The sequence below is a fragment of the Crinia signifera genome, chromosome 4 (genome assembly GCF_055691185.1).
Source record: "Crinia signifera chromosome 4, ASM5569118v1, whole genome shotgun sequence".
NCBI lineage: Eukaryota > Metazoa > Chordata > Amphibia > Anura > Myobatrachidae > Crinia > Crinia signifera.
Genome location: NC_139220.1, coordinates 290,270,809 through 290,288,470, shown reverse-complemented (window position 1 = coordinate 290,288,470; position 17,662 = coordinate 290,270,809). Strand labels below are relative to the sequence as shown.

Sequence of the window (17,662 nt, the reverse complement as noted above, 5' to 3'; positions counted from 1 at the left end):
AAGGTTACACAGAGAGGAGGACCACTTGTTGCATTTCCCTCTTTGGTTCAGATTTGTTGTATCAAAAAGACTCCTCTACCGCACTGTATGTATACAAATGAGGAAAGAACAAACAATGTTGCAAAATCTTATAACAGTGTATGGAATGTCTGTGACTGAGAACGGGAGCTCGATACAAGAAGGTCTCGTTTCTGCTGCTCATAAATCTGCTTGTGTGGATTGTTAACACTTTTACAGCTTTATTCTACTGAGACTCACATTGGTAATGCTGGAATAATCGTTTGTTGAAAATCATGCGACCTTTCCCATCGTGTGCAGCCGCCTCCTGCTGCTGAGGAAGCAGGTCCTGTTCCCAACAGCTTCCCTACGTGTGATAATACCTCCAGTACGACTCGAGTTGTCACTCTCACAGACCCAATGTCATATAGTTACCATCTGATAGGCACACACGCATCATTAGACACGTTTACGCTTGCTATGCAATCAGTGCACGCACAGTATAGAGGATGAGTCCTTGTGTAGAATATTTGCAGCAGGTGGAGTCGTCGGCCTGAAAGCGCTCTATTGTCCCTATTGTAGCGGTTTCACAATGAGCAAGTTGTGAGGCTGGACTCCTCCCTCAAAAACCAAAGGTCTTCGTCCAGGTCCGCCCTAAGATTATAAAAAGAAGACTGCACCGCAGTAACGTACGTCGTCATACAAAAGGTTTCCAGTTTCACTTAGAGCGGAGGAGACGAAGCTAGAATGTCCGGCAGAGGCAAAGGTGGTAAGGGGCTCGGGAAAGGAGGCGCCAAGCGCCACAGGAAAGTGCTGAGAGATAACATCCAGGGCATCACCAAGCCTGCCATCCGCCGCCTTGCCCGACGAGGAGGCGTGAAGCGCATCTCCGGACTCATCTACGAGGAGACCCGCGGGGTGCTGAAGGTCTTCCTGGAGAACGTGATCAGGGACGCCGTCACCTACACCGAGCACGCCAAGAGGAAGACCGTGACCGCTATGGACGTGGTCTATGCTCTGAAACGCCAGGGGCGCACTCTCTATGGGTTCGGGGGCTAAACGCTGAGGCGCCTCTGATCCTCTCACCCACATAAAGGTCCTTTTCAGGGCCACCCACCTATTCCTCGTGAGAGCTATATAACATTGAGCTAGCATTACTGCCGCTCGTGGCGGTCCCCTGACTATACGTCGGCGGAAGTAAACGAAGATGAACTTACAAAGAAGTATCATTTCTTTAGGTTACATGTTGCATGCATGTAATTTGTAACAACTCGCACAGGCTGAGAAGATTGTTCTAAATCTGTAACAATGATACGTGCTGCAGCCTAGACTGTAATCCTTTGTTTCTGAGATGCCTCCAAAATATGGTGGACAAGAACTTGTCTTAATCTAATGAATACAAGTTATTATTTTAACAAAATAGACTGCAAGAGACAAATTCTTAAAAATGAACCGGGCTTTCATACAGTTCCGTCTTTGAAGACGCTGAAACCTCGGTGTCCTGGCAGTTGATCTACACTACTTTGTGAAAGTCAATAAAAGAATTAAAAAAAAGACCCATCACATCACATGGCCTCAGGACTGAGATGAACATGTTCATTCGCATTTGGCCCCAGGGACGTAGATTTGACACTGTGCTCTCCATGATTATAACGTACTGCATGATCATTATGACACTACAATACTAAAGACCCGATCAAAGTGAAAAAAAAAAAAAAAAAAAACATGATATAACTATAGATTGAGTCCCGTTGGACTCTATAAGAGCGCTCTATAAAGAACATTATTATTATTATTATTATTATTATAAGGTTCTGCGGCGCCTGTCATTCTAAATTATACATATCTACAGTATCTTTAATAGCTGCAGACTTGGAAGTTAAAAATACAATGGTAAACGTGATGCAACTATATGAATAGGAGATGTAGGAGCAGAAACATATAAACACCGTATCCCGGATCCTTTTAAATTCTTAACGTGCAGAATGTAAAGCAACGTATATGAAGTGGATGGATGACTACAGTAGCTGTCACAAATCCCAGCTAACACCGGTAAACATGATGCATTTATGCTAATGTGCTTGAATTCTATACACCGGCTTCGTATGCCGATTATTTTATCCCAGGATCTGAAACAATCGGCCATGGCTAGAAAAGGCGGGGTTTTTTTGAATGCTTCAAACGGTTGTATTAAACCAATCGATAGAGGAGGCATGCCCACACTGTCCAATCAGCGTGCAACACTGTGTATAAATAGAATAGCAAGGGGGCGACGTTTCTAATACAGTCGGTACTGTAGCTGCACGCATTTTCTTTTGTGATCATGGCCAGGACCAAGCAGACAGCGCGTAAATCCACCGGCGGGAAAGCTCCCCGCAAGCAGTTGGCCACTAAAGCCGCCAGGAAAAGCGCCCCAGCTACCGGCGGCGTGAAAAAGCCTCACCGCTACCGACCAGGGACCGTCGCCCTCCGCGAGATCCGCCGCTACCAGAAATCCACCGAGCTGCTGATCCGCAAGCTGCCCTTCCAGCGCCTGGTGCGTGAGATTGCCCAGGACTTTAAGACCGACCTGCGCTTCCAGAGCTCTGCCGTCATGGCCCTGCAAGAGGCCAGCGAGGCTTACCTGGTGGGGCTCTTCGAGGACACCAACCTGTGCGCTATCCACGCCAAGAGGGTGACCATCATGCCCAAAGACATCCAGCTGGCCCGCAGGATCCGAGGGGAGAGGGCATAGAGATATTCGGCACTCCTATACACGCAACACCACAAAGGCTCTTTTCAGAGCCACCAAATCTTTCTGAACGAGCTGAAGCGTAAAGCACATTGGTGTTTGAGTGGAATGATGTCAATTCCTTTAACGGGGGGACAGACACCCGGGCTCCAAATTGGTACCCACAGCGCATGTTCCGCTCCTACCTGGCTTTCACCCTGCTTCTGAACCACCTCCATATGCTTTGCGCAGGGGGACTACTCCTAGTCTTCGCTACGAAAGGTTAGACTAGTAGATCACACGTGTGTAAGAGGTGCATTTCGAGAAGTTTAAAATGGCATTTTCTAGGGAAGTAAAAGCACGTGCGGCTTCCCGGTCCTCCTCACCAGGCACGAAATGTTACTATACGGGCTGAAGCATAAGCTACAAATAAGTGATTTTTGCTTCCTGGAACCTTGTTCTTAACGCCTCGGTTCCTTCCTTTGTTCCCCGCTCCTGCCAGTATGAAGGGCAGATCTCATCTGATTGTGATAGGCAGATGCACAAGCTCCGTCGATGCAGGGAACGGTCAATCACTACCGGCCTTCACCATAAACATGATTAGAGAAGGGACGAGGTTTCCTTACATGGATCAAGCTCTCCTGCCCTTCGACTGTTTCCAGAGCTAGCCTCTCCTGTCCCAACAGATTCATGGGGCAGGTTAGCCGGGGCATTTACACCCTCCCTTCCTCCCTCCCGTACAAAGGTCCCGGGTACCACTTCAACCTTTCCCGCTAAATCGGGCTAAGGACTGACATTTAGCCAGTTTATAGAGATGAATCAGCACTTCACAGTCGGGGTGGGTGGCTCTGAAAAGAGCCTTTGGGTCAATAACGGGTAAAACATCTGACGGTCACATCACTTGCTCTTGGCTGGCTTGTGGCTCTCGGTCTTCTTGGGCAGCAACACGGCCTGGATATTGGGCAGTACACCTCCCTGGGCGATGGTCACTCCACCCAGCAACTTGTTGAGCTCTTCGTCGTTGCGCACAGCCAGCTGCAGGTGGCGGGGGATGATGCGGGTCTTCTTGTTGTCGCGGGCAGCGTTACCGGCGAGCTCCAGAATCTCAGCCGTCAGATATTCCAGCACCGCGGCCAGATAGACGGGAGCACCGGCTCCCACACGCTCCGCATAATTTCCCTTTCTCAGCAGACGGTGAACGCGACCAACCGGGAACTGTAGACCGGCACGAGATGAGCGAGTCTTGGCCTTTGCCCGGGTCTTGCCGCCTTGTTTGCCTCTTCCTGACATGCTAAAATGTTCAATGGGCGCGTTTCTTCAAATTCGAAACTGTACTGCGTGCAGACAATGCGCTCTCGATATCGCCCTCCTCTTAAATATACACTCAGGAGGGTCCAGTTCTTGCTGTGTGATTGGTCTGTGCAGGAACCTGATCTGCATTGGTTACTGTGTAACTGGACCAATCTGCAAATGGCGGGCGGGGTTTCGCCGACATCACTCGTAGCCAATAGTGTTACCAGCAGCGAGGACGCCTCGTTTGCATAAGCTGCCTATAAATAGAGCCGATCTGGAGCGGCACAGGACAGATTTTTTCTGCAACGACTCAGAAACGATTATCTGACAATATGCCTGATCCAGCCAAGTCTGCGCCGGCTCCCAAGAAAGGCTCTAAGAAAGCCGTGACCAAAACCCAGAAGAAAGATGGGAAGAAGCGTAGGAAGACCAGGAAGGAGAGTTATGCCATTTACGTGTACAAGGTGTTGAAGCAGGTGCACCCTGATACCGGCATCTCCTCCAAGGCTATGGGCATCATGAACTCCTTCGTTAATGATATCTTTGAGCGCATTGCTGGGGAAGCTTCCCGCCTGGCTCACTACAACAAGCGCTCCACCATCACCTCCAGGGAGATCCAGACCGCCGTACGCCTGCTGCTGCCTGGAGAGCTGGCCAAGCACGCCGTGTCCGAGGGCACCAAGGCCGTCACCAAGTACACCAGCGCCAAGTAATCTCCCCTTCTTCTCCCACCCACACCAGCACAAAGGCTCTTTTCAGAGCCACCCACCTCCTCTCTAATCGAGCTGTAACTATGATGGTTTTTGCTGTGTCCATGCTCCGACCGATATAACTGACTTGTGACGTACCCTCTAGCTATTGTTAACCCTACTGGGTCACACAAAAAAGTGCCTTTATCTCTACCACTTGCAAAGCTGCATTCTGTATTTCTCTTTCTAGGGGATCTGAATCCAGTTTCAAATGTAGGACCGGTTCATTACGTTGCAGATGTCACTGGCTGCTTAAATACACAAAAGATACATGCGACCCATAGGGTGGCCAATGTACACCGTTGGCAATGGATCGCTGTCTTTTTTTCTGAATGAAGTGTGCAGTACGTCAACGTAGCTCAGTACCCAGTTACTTCTATGACCTCCGGTTCCGTTTCGATGCATTTAATTAAGGGTGAACACGTAATTCCTGCTCAGGCACACTTGGTTCCTACTGTAACACGCACACACTTGATTGAAAGGCGATTACAGTTCAGAGCGCCGCAAAGCTGAAATACGCACCGAGTCCGGGAGCCAGGGAAACGTTACAGTAATGGCTTTAATTTCCCGCCGATATCTGAGCGACTCTCATTGTGTGGGTCCATTGTCATTACCAATTCCCCCACTTTCAAATTAAAAATATACAATGTATCTATATCTATTCCACGTATAATAAAATGAAGGGAAAAAAAATAAAATAAAACTAACAACGTTGGGTCATTACGTTTCATCAACACAAATATTCACCACAACGTAGTTGAATGATTTAGTTCTCTTATCAAGCTGATTTTTTACACTGGGTATTAACCAAGAAAAAAAAAAGAAAACAATACCAAGAGAGCAGTTACTATAAATCGAAACATAAAACAATATCTTCTTGTAGCGAACAAAAGGAAAACAATCCAAGGGTTGTGCTTATGAACGAATGGCAAGGCGAGCCATGACTCCGCCTTTAAGTCCAAGTCACCCATCAGGTCCGCTTTCCACTTTATAAAAGCCGCTGACAGGAAAGCTTACTCATTCTTACTGATCGTCACAGATTTTTTGAGAATGTCTGGAAGAGGTAAAGGTGGAAAGGGGCTCGGCAAAGGAGGCGCTAAGCGCCACAGGAAGGTTCTCCGTGACAACATCCAGGGCATCACCAAGCCTGCAATCCGTCGTCTAGCTAGACGAGGGGGTGTTAAGCGTATCTCGGGACTCATCTACGAGGAGACTCGCGGTGTGCTGAAGGTGTTCCTGGAGAATGTGATTCGTGATGCCGTCACCTACACCGAGCACGCCAAGAGGAAGACTGTGACCGCTATGGACGTGGTCTATGCTCTGAAGCGCCAGGGCCGCACTCTCTATGGGTTCGGGGGTTAAATTCTCAGGTGCCTCTCATGCGGTCACCCACACACGCACAAAGGCCCTTTTCAGGGCCACCCATCTTTTCTACGAGAGCGCTGTTACATCCTCCATGTTTAATGTGGCTATTTACCGGGTCCTAATATGAATTCATCACCTAGCAGTGAGGTGGGTGGCGGGTGCAGTGGTTCCTTTTTGGTGTCGGTGATCGTGTAATTAGGTAATCCGCAATATATAGAAAAAAGGTTACGTTACAAACCACGCTGTTAGCGACCACTGCACAGAGGCATATACGTTTTCCGGAGAATTGTGTTTTAAAGGGTCACGAGGAATGCAGATTGAAGAACGTTCCAGTCCGCCTTCTTTGCGATTTACTAAGCTCTATATATACTGTATGTACCCTTGCACTCATACGGTTTGCAGCAGTTAAAATACGAGGCAGCGCTAACGAGTTCTATAGTGGTGAATCACACACCTTCCCTGACAGCTCTGCCACAGATTGAGCTTGCCCTTACAGAGGATGTAGGGCATCAGAACCGGCTGGGAGGGTATGGTGCCACAGGTGAATGCCGCCGGTTTACAGCGATTCATTGAAATGCGCACTAAAACGCTATGCGCTATGAAGCGTTTATTGAAGAGAGCTGATACGTAACGGTCTCATTAATCCCACTTCCCAGCACATATGTTGAATTGTAAAGTGACTGAATTTAAGGGGCAAACTAGAACATTCTGGTGTACCTATTGATTACAAACTGAAGGGCGCTGCCATCAGGCCACGCCCTGCGCTCACAGCTCTGTCGAGAGAGGGTGGGTGGCTCTGAAAAGAGCCTTTTGGGGGAGAACAAGGGAGCGAGGATGCGGCGGTTCAGGCATTACTTCTTTGCCGCGGCTTTCTTGGGCTTTGCTGCCTTCTTGGCTGGGCTTTTTGCGGCTTTAGGCTTCGCCGCCTTCTTGGCCGGACTCTTGGCGGCTTTGGGTTTCGCTGCCTTCTTCGGCTTCACCGCTTTAGGCTTCTTCGGGCTTTTGGCAGCTGCAGCTGGCTTCTTCACCTTCTTCGGGCTCTTGGCTGCACTCGGAGCTTTCTTGGGCTTCTTCGGGGATTTGGCCACTTTCTTTGCAGCAGGTTTCTTGGGCTTCAGAGACTTCTGGGCAACCTTATTGCTCTCCGCCTGCTTCTTATTGAGCTTGAAGGAGCCGGAAGCGCCGGTGCCTTTTACCTGAGTGAGAGTTCCTTTGGTCACCAAACTTTTTACACCCAGTTTCACGCGGCTGTTGTTCTTCTCCACATCGTAGCCTCCGGCAGCCAGAGCCTTCTTCAGGGCGGCAAGGGAAACTCCACTGCGCTCTTTGGAGGCGGCCACGGTTTTTACGATCAGCTCGGAGACGCTGGGTCCAGAAGACTTGGCGCTCTTCTTGGCTCCTCCCGCAGCTTTCTTCGGCTGCCTCTTCTTCTTGGATGCGCCCTCTGATGGAGGGACAGCGGCGGGTGCAGTCTCTGCCATGTTAACACAGACAAAAGGCACAACAAATAAAAATGCAGTACTACTAGCGCACGAGTCACGACAATCGCGTTCTGGATTCTTATATACACGGCAGGCTGTGCTGTGATTGGCTGCTGGGCGTCCAGTGTCCTGTGCTCTCATTGGCGGGATAAGCAGAAGTGTGAAACCTTTCCTTGTCTGAGTTGCAGGGACAATCAGCTGTTACCTTGTGTTTCCATAGCGCAAAAAAACAGTCATCAATAGCGCATGAGGTGAGCAGCGAGGTGCCTCTTTGCACCACACCCGTACTCCAAGGTCTCCCCTATCCCTGTATGCCCACTGCTAGCCTAGAACCTGCGGACCGGGGCAGGAAAATCGAATTGATACTCACCCACACCAGGCTGGATCTGCCCGGCATGTAACCCGTTTCTCCTTTACTGTGACATTAATATGTCCCACCCGGGCTTCTTCTCTCCTCGCAGCCCTGGAGATAATGAAGGTGAGCTGCGGGACACACGGTGCAGAGCAGTTAGCCTGTTGAAACCATTTAAGCTGATGTGCGAGGTCATGTACACACAGCTGGCTAACACAGGCAGCTTGCATTCCAAGGTAGCCTCTATAAACTCTAGTTTCTATTCCGAGATCAGTATACCTACTAGCACAGTCGATAGCCGAGGACAGCGGGTGCCACATCCACTAAATTGTCTCAAAGAAACCCAAGGAGTTCATCACTCCACTCTGTTTATGCTAGTTATACAGTACGTGTCAGTAAATGGCTATATTCACAAGGTTGTGTTTCTTTCAGACTGCTATGAAACACACCTCCAGCGAAATAGCTTTAGTTTACATTCAGCCAGAGCTCAAATCAGTTCAAAAAAGACTAACGGGTGCAAAAAAACAGTCAAGGGCCAATACTAGGAGTCGGTTGGAAGTGGTTGTTATGCTATTGTAGCACACCACAATGACAGGACCACGGGGCCAGCCTTATAGTATACACTGTAATACTGCTCTTGTTAGTTTAGTTTTTGTCTTGGGCTACTTGGCATAGTAGTCCGGTTTGCATTGCAATCCCTGTCCGCACTCATCTCCGCATTAAGAATTGCGCTAGAATTGCTTTGGGGACTCCTGCCAGGAAACACCGTGGGAATCTAGGCCTAGGTGTCCGACGCAATCCATAGGGGAACCAGAGGAAGTAAACTTACAACTGTCCGGCGAAGATCACGTCCTCTTCAATTCCTGCAGTAGCCTGCCTAAAATCTAACATCTTTGTTTTTGTGTGCGATGAGTCGGTTTCTGTCTTTATTTTGATCCATACTGCTTGATAGTCACTGTATTATTTATTTATTTACAGTTTCTTATATAGCGCAGCAGATTCCGTTGCGCTTTACAATAGTAGACAGTGATAAAACAAATTGGGTAACAACAGACAGACTTGGAGGTAGGAGAGCCCTGCTGCAAGTTTACAATCTATAGGAATATAGGAGGGAAAGAGGCACCAGTAATAGCATAGCAGTCCCACCAAGTTACAAGTCCAGAAGGGAAGAAAATAATACATAAGTGCCTCAGAGGGTTATGCGTGTAGAACTTAAATATGATAGGCTTGCCTGAAGAGGTGAGTTTTCCGGGAACACTTGAAAGTTTGGAGGCTAGCGGAGTTCTTATTGTGCATGGAAGGGCATTCCATAGGATAGGAGCAGCCTGATGAAAGTCCTGTAATAGTGAATGGGAGCTAGTGTTCCGTGCAGAAGAGAGACGCAGATCTTGTGCAAAGCGGAGTATAACTGTATCCTAGGTTTTCACCCACATTTACATCAGATATTCTGTCACCAGAACTTAGACATAGAATTTGATGGCAGGTGAGACATTCTTGGACCTTCTTCATTTTTTCCATACTTACAGTATTCTCAAAACTAATTCTTATTTTATTGTAATTATTATTATTATTATTATTATTATAATTTGGTCTATTCCAGGCATGATTAAACTGTATTACCATCTGCCACAATTCATGGGAGGCTATTCAACTTGTCAGCTACTTTTTTTTTGCTGAAACAACTTTTCCTCAAATTTGCCTCTTAATCCATTTCCTTACAGTTTCCTGTCATGTCCTAGGACTAAGAATGTTTCCGTCATTTACCTTGACTGTTTGATTTGCCCCTTTTTTTGTGTGCCGTGTCTAAGGTATTACCTTCTGGAGACATGGGCAACGGATCTTAACATGGCACTCTGTACGGCTCTGTATCAATGACCTTTACTGTGGTAGATACAGTACATTAAAAAGAGAATCCCATTGGATCCTTCCTTTTCCATCTCAGAAGTTCCCATCATAGTGTCGTAAAATAAAAAATAAAAAATTAGAATATGGACACCTTCATTGATTTATTACAATGTAGATGCCTCATTCTTTAAAACTAGAGACAAAGGGGAACTGGCTGTGGTTGTGGAGACACTATGGGGCTTGAGAAACAGAAGGGCTATGGCTGGAGAGATAGAATGGTGGATTACTTGTGAGATTGAAGGTGGGTTTACTGATAGGACTGGATGATAAGGAACAACCATTGAGGAAGAATAATTTCATTGTCAAGGCATAATAGGCCTGGCTAGGGGTTGAGACGAGAAACAAAGAGGGTCTGTACAGACAGAAGGGGACTGGCTGGGATTGGAGATACTCCATAGGGCTGGAGAGACAGAAGGGTGATGGGAGAAATGTAAGGAGCAGCCAAAACAGAAGGAGAAGGGTAGCGTCATGTAGGCCTCTAACATTAGGCAGCTGCTTAGGGGCAGGATCGGGAGCGGGCATCATCGAGTCTGCCCACCACAAAATCAGGGAATCAGACAAGACATTAAACAGACGTGGAAGACGGAAAAGGACTGGTTGGGAAAAGGGAAGCGACGCAGGGCTTTAGAACCAGAAGGGAATTGGCTAAGGTTAGGGAGAAATCACAAGGCTGGAGAGACAGAAGAAACAGCCAGGTATGAGGAAAGGAGTGGGTGGCAGAGGAAGAAAGAGGGGGTTGGGGGGGGGGGGGGGGGGTAGGGGCTGGAGAGACAGAAGGAGTGCTGGCAGAAGCTGGCTGACAATGGATGAATGGATGGCTGGGGAGACAGAAGGCGCTGATTGTATATTCTCCCTGTACTTGCGTGGGTTTCCTCCGGGTACTCCGGGTTTGTTCCAAAAATATACTGGTAGGCTAATTGGCTCCCAACAAAATTAACCCTAGAGTGTCTGTCTGTGTGTGTGCATATGTGTGGTAGGGGATATAGATTATAAGCTCCACTGGGGCAGGGACTGGTGTGAATGTTCAAATATTCTCTGTAAAGCGATGCGGAATCTGTGTGAGCTATATAAGAAACTGTAAATTAATTCATTACAATCACTTATTTATTTTAGTCCATTCTCGTCCTCAAATTGTCTGTTAAGGTCCTAATTTATGTTTGTGTATTTGTAATAAACAATAAAGACGGATGATCGGTCTCCGGTCGTTGCTGATGATGATCATTAAGTTCTTACCACTCTTCTCCCAATTCACTAACATGGGGATTCTATTGAAGATGGGTTGTTGACCGTAGCACGATAACAGATACAATCTGATTGGTGGTTGCCATTGGCAACAACCCATCTTCAGTGGAACTCCCATCTCAGTAAATGTAGCCCAACGTCACTCACATTGTCATTTGAGGGTTATGCCGTGTGTTCGGGTATTGTGGTGCCGTTTATTGTCCCCAGCTTCTGTTCTTTAGTGTTTTATTAATGGTTTAATAGTTTCAAATGAGAGGATTTTATTAGCTCCTGAAATCATCCCGGAGAGATCGTGCGTTCATTGAAGAACTAAGGTTACACAGAGAGGAGGACCACTTGTTGCATTTCCCTCTTTGGTTCAGATTTGTTGTATCAAAAAGACTCCTCTACCGCACTGTATGTATACAAATGAGGAAAGAACAAACAATGTTGCAAAATCTTATAACAGTGTATGGAATGTCTGTGACTGAGAACGGGAGCTCGATACAAGAAGGTCTCGTTTCTGCTGCTCATAAATCTGCTTGTGTGGATTGTTAACACTTTTACAGCTTTATTCTACTGAGACTCACATTGGTAATGCTGGAATAATCGTTTGTTGAAAATCATGCGACCTTTCCCATCGTGTGCAGCCGCCTCCTGCTGCTGAGGAAGCAGGTCCTGTTCCCAACAGCTTCCCTACGTGTGATAATACCTCCAGTACGACTCGAGTTGTCACTCTCACAGACCCAATGTCATATAGTTACCATCTGATAGGCACACACGCATCATTAGACACGTTTACGCTTGCTATGCAATCAGAGTCCTTGTGTAGAATATTTGCAGCAGGTGGAGTCGTCGGCCTGAAAGCGCTCTATTGTCCCTATTGTAGCGGTTTCACAATGAGCAAGTTGTGAGGCTGGACTCCTCCCTCAAAAACCAAAGGTCTTCGTCCAGGTCCGCCCTAAGATTATAAAAAGAAGACTGCACCGCAGTAACGTACGTCGTCATACAAAAGGTTTCCAGTTTCACTTAGAGCGGAGGAGACGAAGCTAGAATGTCCGGCAGAGGCAAAGGTGGTAAGGGGCTCGGGAAAGGAGGCGCCAAGCGCCACAGGAAGGTGCTGAGAGATAACATCCAGGGCATCACCAAGCCTGCCATCCGCCGCCTTGCCCGACGAGGAGGCGTGAAGCGCATCTCCGGACTCATCTACGAGGAGACCCGCGGGGTGCTGAAGGTCTTCCTGGAGAACGTGATCAGGGACGCCGTCACCTACACCGAGCACGCCAAGAGGAAGACCGTGACCGCTATGGACGTGGTCTATGCTCTGAAACGCCAGGGGCGCACTCTCTATGGGTTCGGGGGCTAAACGCTGAGGCGCCTCTGATCCTCTCACCCACATAAAGGTCCTTTTCAGGGCCACCCACCTATTCCTCGTGAGAGCTATATAACATTGAGCTAGCATTACTGCCGCTCGTGGCGGTCCCCTGACTATACGTCGGCGGAAGTAAACGAAGATGAACTTACAAAGAAGTATCATTTCTTTAGGTTACATGTTGCATGCATGTAATTTGTAACAACTCGCACAGGCTGAGAAGATTGTTCTAAATCTGTAACAATGATACGTGCTGCAGCCTAGACTGTAATCCTTTGTTTCTGAGATGCCTCCAAAATATGGTGGACAAGAACTTGTCTTAATCTAATGAATACAAGTTATTATTTTAACAAAATAGACTGCAAGAGACAAATTCTTAAAAATGAACCGGGCTTTCATACAGTTCCGTCTTTGAAGACGCTGAAACCTCGGTGTCCTGGCAGTTGATCTACACTACTTTGTGAAAGTCAATAAAAGAATTAAAAAAAAGACCCATCACATCACATGGCCTCAGGACTGAGATGAACATGTTCATTCGCATTTGGCCCCAGGGACGTAGATTTGACACTGTGCTCTCCATGATTATAACGTACTGCATGATCATTATGACACTACAATACTAAAGACCCGATCAAAGTGAAAAAAAAAAAAAAAAAAAAAATACATGATATAACTATAGATTGAGTCCCGTTGGACTCTATAAGAGCGCTCTATAAAGAACATTATTATTATTATTATAAGGTTCTGCGGCGCCTGTCATTCTAAATTATACATATCTACAGTATCTTTAATAGCTGCAGACTTGGAAGTTAAAAATACAATGGTAAACGTGATGTAACTATATGAATAGGAGATGTAGGAGCAGAAACATATAAACACCGTATCCCGGATCCTTTTAAATTCTTAACGTGCAGAATGTAAAGCAACGTATATGAAGTGGATGGATGACTACAGTAGCTGTCACAAATCCCAGCTAACACTGGTAAACATGATGCATTTATGCTAATGTGCTTGAATTCTATACACCGGCTTCGTATGCCGATTATTTTATCCCAGGATCTGAAACAATCGGCCATGGCTAGAAAAGGCGGGGTTTTTTTGAATGCTTCAAACGGTTGTATTAAACCAATCGATAGAGGAGGCATGCCCACACTGTCCAATCAGCGTGCAACACTGTGTATAAATAGAATAGCAAGGGGGCGACGTTTCTAATACAGTCGGTACTGTAGCTGCACGCATTTTCTTTTGTGATCATGGCCAGGACCAAGCAGACAGCGCGTAAATCCACCGGCGGGAAAGCTCCCCGCAAGCAGTTGGCCACTAAAGCCGCCAGGAAAAGCGCCCCAGCTACCGGCGGCGTGAAAAAGCCTCACCGCTACCGACCAGGGACCGTCGCCCTCCGCGAGATCCGCCGCTACCAGAAATCCACCGAGCTGCTGATCCGCAAGCTGCCCTTCCAGCGCCTGGTGCGTGAGATTGCCCAGGACTTTAAGACCGACCTGCGCTTCCAGAGCTCTGCCGTCATGGCCCTGCAAGAGGCCAGCGAGGCTTACCTGGTGGGGCTCTTCGAGGACACCAACCTGTGCGCTATCCACGCCAAGAGGGTGACCATCATGCCCAAAGACATCCAGCTGGCCCGCAGGATCCGAGGGGAGAGGGCATAGAGATATTCGGCACTCCTATACACGCAACACCACAAAGGCTCTTTTCAGAGCCACCAAATCTTTCTGAACGAGCTGAAGCGTAAAGCACATTGGTGTTTGAGTGGAATGATGTCAATTCCTTTAACGGGGGGACAGACACCCGGGCTCCAAATTGGTACCCACAGCGCATATTCCGCTCCTACCTGGCTTTCACCCTGCTTCTGAACCACCTCCATATGCTTTGCGCAGGGGGACTACTCCTAGTCTTCGCTACGAAAGGTTAGACTAGTAGATCACACGTGTGTAAGAGGTGCATTTCGAGAAGTTTAAAATGGCATTTTCTAGGGAAGTAAAAGCACGTGCGGCTTCCCGGTCCTCCTCACCAGGCACGAAATGTTACTATACGGGCTGAAGCATAAGCTACAAATAAGTGATTTTTGCTTCCTGGAACCTTGTTCTTAACGCCTCGGTTCCTTCCTTTGTTCCCCGCTCCTGCCAGTATGAAGGGCAGATCTCATCTGATTGTGATAGGCAGATGCACAAGCTCCGTCGATGCAGGGAACGGTCAATCACTACCGGCCTTCACCATAAACATGATTAGAGAAGGGACGAGGTTTCCTTACATGGATCAAGCTCTCCTGCCCTTCGACTGTTTCCAGAGCTAGCCTCTCCTGTCCCAACAGATTCATGGGGCAGGTTAGCCGGGGCATTTACACCCTCCCTTCCTCCCTCCCGTACAAAGGTCCCGGGTACCACTTCAACCTTTCCCGCTAAATCGGGCTAAGGACTGACATTTAGCCAGTTTATAGAGATGAATCAGCACTTCACAGTCGGGGTGGGTGGCTCTGAAAAGAGCCTTTGGGTCAATAACGGGTAAAACATCTGACGGTCACATCACTTGCTCTTGGCTGGCTTGTGGCTCTCGGTCTTCTTGGGCAGCAACACGGCCTGGATATTGGGCAGTACACCTCCCTGGGCGATGGTCACTCCACCCAGCAACTTGTTGAGCTCTTCGTCGTTGCGCACAGCCAGCTGCAGGTGGCGGGGGATGATGCGGGTCTTCTTGTTGTCGCGGGCAGCGTTACCGGCGAGCTCCAGAATCTCAGCCGTCAGATATTCCAGAACCGCGGCCAGATAGACGGGAGCACCGGCTCCCACACGCTCCGCATAATTTCCCTTTCTCAGCAGACGGTGAACGCGACCAACCGGGAACTGTAGACCGGCACGAGATGAGCGAGTCTTGGCCTTTGCCCGGGTCTTGCCGCCTTGTTTGCCTCTTCCTGACATGCTAAAATGTTCAATGGGCGCGTTTCTTCAAATTCGAAACTGTACTGCGTGCAGACAATGCGCTCTCGATATCGCCCTCCTCTTAAATATACACTCAGGAGGGTCCAGTTCTTGCTGTGTGATTGGTCTGTGCAGGAACCTGATCTGCATTGGTTACTGTGTAACTGGACCAATCTGCAAATGGCGGGCGGGGTTTCGCCGACATCACTCGTAGCCAATAGTGTTACCAGCAGCGAGGACGCCTCGTTTGCATAAGCTGCCTATAAATAGAGCCGATCTGGAGCGGCACAGGACAGATTTTTTCTGCAACGACTCAGAAACGATTATCTGCCAATATGCCTGATCCAGCCAAGTCTGCGCCGGCTCCCAAGAAAGGCTCTAAGAAAGCCGTGACCAAAACCCAGAAGAAAGATGGGAAGAAGCGTAGGAAGACCAGGAAGGAGAGTTATGCCATTTACGTGTACAAGGTGTTGAAGCAGGTGCACCCTGATACCGGCATCTCCTCCAAGGCTATGGGCATCATGAACTCCTTCGTTAATGATATCTTTGAGCGCATTGCTGGGGAAGCTTCCCGCCTGGCTCACTACAACAAGCGCTCCACCATCACCTCCAGGGAGATCCAGACCGCCGTACGCCTGCTGCTGCCTGGAGAGCTGGCCAAGCACGCCGTGTCCGAGGGCACCAAGGCCGTCACCAAGTACACCAGCGCCAAGTAATCTCCCCTTCTTCTCCCACCCACACCAGCACAAAGGCTCTTTTCAGAGCCACCCACCTCCTCTCTAATCGAGCTGTAACTATGATGGTTTTTGCTGTGTCCATGCTCCGACCGATATAACTGACTTGTGACGTACCCTCTAGCTATTGTTAACCCTACTGGGTCACACAAAAAAGTGCCTTTATCTCTACCACTTGCAAAGCTGCATTCTGTATTTCTCTTTCTAGGGGATCTGAATCCAGTTTCAAATGTAGGACCGGTTCATTACGTTGCAGATGTCACTGGCTGCTTAAATACACAAAAGATACATGCGACCCATAGGGTGGCAATGTACACCGTTGGCAATGGATCGCTGTCTTTTTTTCTGAATGAAGTGTGCAGTACGTCAACGTAGCTCAGTACCCAGTTACTTCTATGACCTCCGGTTCCGTTTCGATGCATTTAATCAAGGGTGAACACGTAATTCCTGCTCAGGCACACTTGGTTCCTACTGTAACACGCACACACTTGATTGAAAGGCGATTACAGTTCAGAGCGCCGCAAAGCTGAAATACGCACCGAGTCCGGGAGCCAGGGAAACGTTACAGTAATGGCTTTAATTTCCCGCCGATATCTGAGCGACTCTCATTGTGTGGGTCCATTGTCATTACCAATTCCCCCACTTTCAAATTAAAAATATACAATGTATCTATATCTATTCCACGTATAATAAAATGAAGGGAAAAAAATAAAATAAAACTAACAACGTTGGGTCATTACGTTTCATCAACACAAATATTCACCACAACGTAGTTGAATGATTTAGTTCTCTTATCAAGCTGATTTTTTACACTGGGTATTAACCAAGAAAAAAAAAAGAAAACAATACCAAGAGAGCAGTTACTATAAATCGAAACATAAAACAATATCTTCTTGTAGCGAACAAAAGGAAAACAATCCAAGGGTTGTGCTTATGAACGAATGGCAAGGCGAGCCATGACTCCGCCTTTAAGTCCAAGTCACCCATCAGGTCCGCTTTCCACTTTATAAAAGCCGCTGACAGGAAAGCTTACTCATTCTTACTGATCGTCACAGATTTTTTGAGAATGTCTGGAAGAGGTAAAGGTGGAAAGGGGCTCGGCAAAGGAGGCGCTAAGCGCCACAGGAAGGTTCTCCGTGACAACATCCAGGGCATCACCAAGCCTGCAATCCGTCGTCTAGCTAGACGAGGGGGTGTTAAGCGTATCTCGGGACTCATCTACGAGGAGACTCGCGGTGTGCTGAAGGTGTTCCTGGAGAATGTGATTCGTGATGCCGTCACCTACACCGAGCACGCCAAGAGGAAGACTGTGACCGCTATGGACGTGGTCTATGCTCTGAAGCGCCAGGGCCGCACTCTCTATGGGTTCGGGGGTTAAATTCTCAGGTGCCTCTCATGCGGTCACCCACACACGCACAAAGGCCCTTTTCAGGGCCACCCATCTTTTCTACGAGAGCGCTGTTACATCCTCCATGTTTAATGTGGCTATTTACCGGGTCCTAATATGAATTCATCACCTAGCAGTGAGGTGGGTGGCGGGTGCAGTGGTTCCT

General features: G+C 48.0%; 3 protein-coding genes across 3 annotated transcripts; 2 read left to right on the top strand and 1 right to left on the bottom strand.

Moving 5' to 3' along the window:
- Nucleotides 1-744: 744 nt before the first annotated feature.
- On the top strand, nucleotides 745-6,111 carry LOC146073149 (uncharacterized). Its single transcript, XM_083180332.1, has 6 exons — nucleotides 745-1,043; nucleotides 1,105-1,123; nucleotides 2,297-2,641; nucleotides 3,650-3,901; nucleotides 4,315-4,530; nucleotides 5,707-6,111. Exons 1-6 carry the CDS (start codon nucleotides 745-747, stop codon nucleotides 6,109-6,111), a joined length of 1,536 nt encoding a protein of 511 aa, XP_083036458.1.
- An 854-nt stretch (nucleotides 6,112-6,965) lies between these two features.
- Nucleotides 6,966-7,595, bottom strand: LOC146073148 (histone H1.01-like). The gene has a single exon (XM_083180331.1). It carries the CDS (start codon nucleotides 7,593-7,595, stop codon nucleotides 6,966-6,968), a length of 630 nt encoding a protein of 209 aa, XP_083036457.1.
- Nucleotides 7,596-12,127: 4,532 nt separating this feature from the next.
- On the top strand, nucleotides 12,128-17,487 carry LOC146073147 (uncharacterized). The gene is made up of 6 exons (XM_083180330.1): nucleotides 12,128-12,426; nucleotides 12,488-12,506; nucleotides 13,675-14,019; nucleotides 15,028-15,279; nucleotides 15,693-15,908; nucleotides 17,083-17,487. The coding sequence occupies exons 1-6, from the start codon at nucleotides 12,128-12,130 to the stop codon at nucleotides 17,485-17,487; spliced, it is 1,536 nt and encodes a 511-aa protein (XP_083036456.1).
- The last annotated feature ends 175 nt before the right edge of the window (nucleotides 17,488-17,662 follow it).

Coding starts and splice junctions, on each gene's coding strand:
- LOC146073147 (XM_083180330.1), top strand. CDS start 12,128: ATGTCCGGCAGAGGCAAAGGTGGTAAGGGGCTCGGGAAAGGAGGCGCC. Junction 15,280..15,692: donor TTTCCCTTTCTCAGCAGACG/GTGAACGCGACC, acceptor GCAACGACTCAG/AAACGATTATCTGCCAATAT. Junction 15,909..17,082: donor TGGGCATCATGAACTCCTTC/GTTAATGATATC, acceptor TCCGCCTTTAAG/TCCAAGTCACCCATCAGGTC.
- LOC146073148 (XM_083180331.1), bottom strand. CDS start 7,595: ATGGCAGAGACTGCACCCGCCGCTGTCCCTCCATCAGAGGGCGCATCC.
- LOC146073149 (XM_083180332.1), top strand. CDS start 745: ATGTCCGGCAGAGGCAAAGGTGGTAAGGGGCTCGGGAAAGGAGGCGCC. Junction 3,902..4,314: donor TTTCCCTTTCTCAGCAGACG/GTGAACGCGACC, acceptor GCAACGACTCAG/AAACGATTATCTGACAATAT. Junction 4,531..5,706: donor TGGGCATCATGAACTCCTTC/GTTAATGATATC, acceptor TCCGCCTTTAAG/TCCAAGTCACCCATCAGGTC.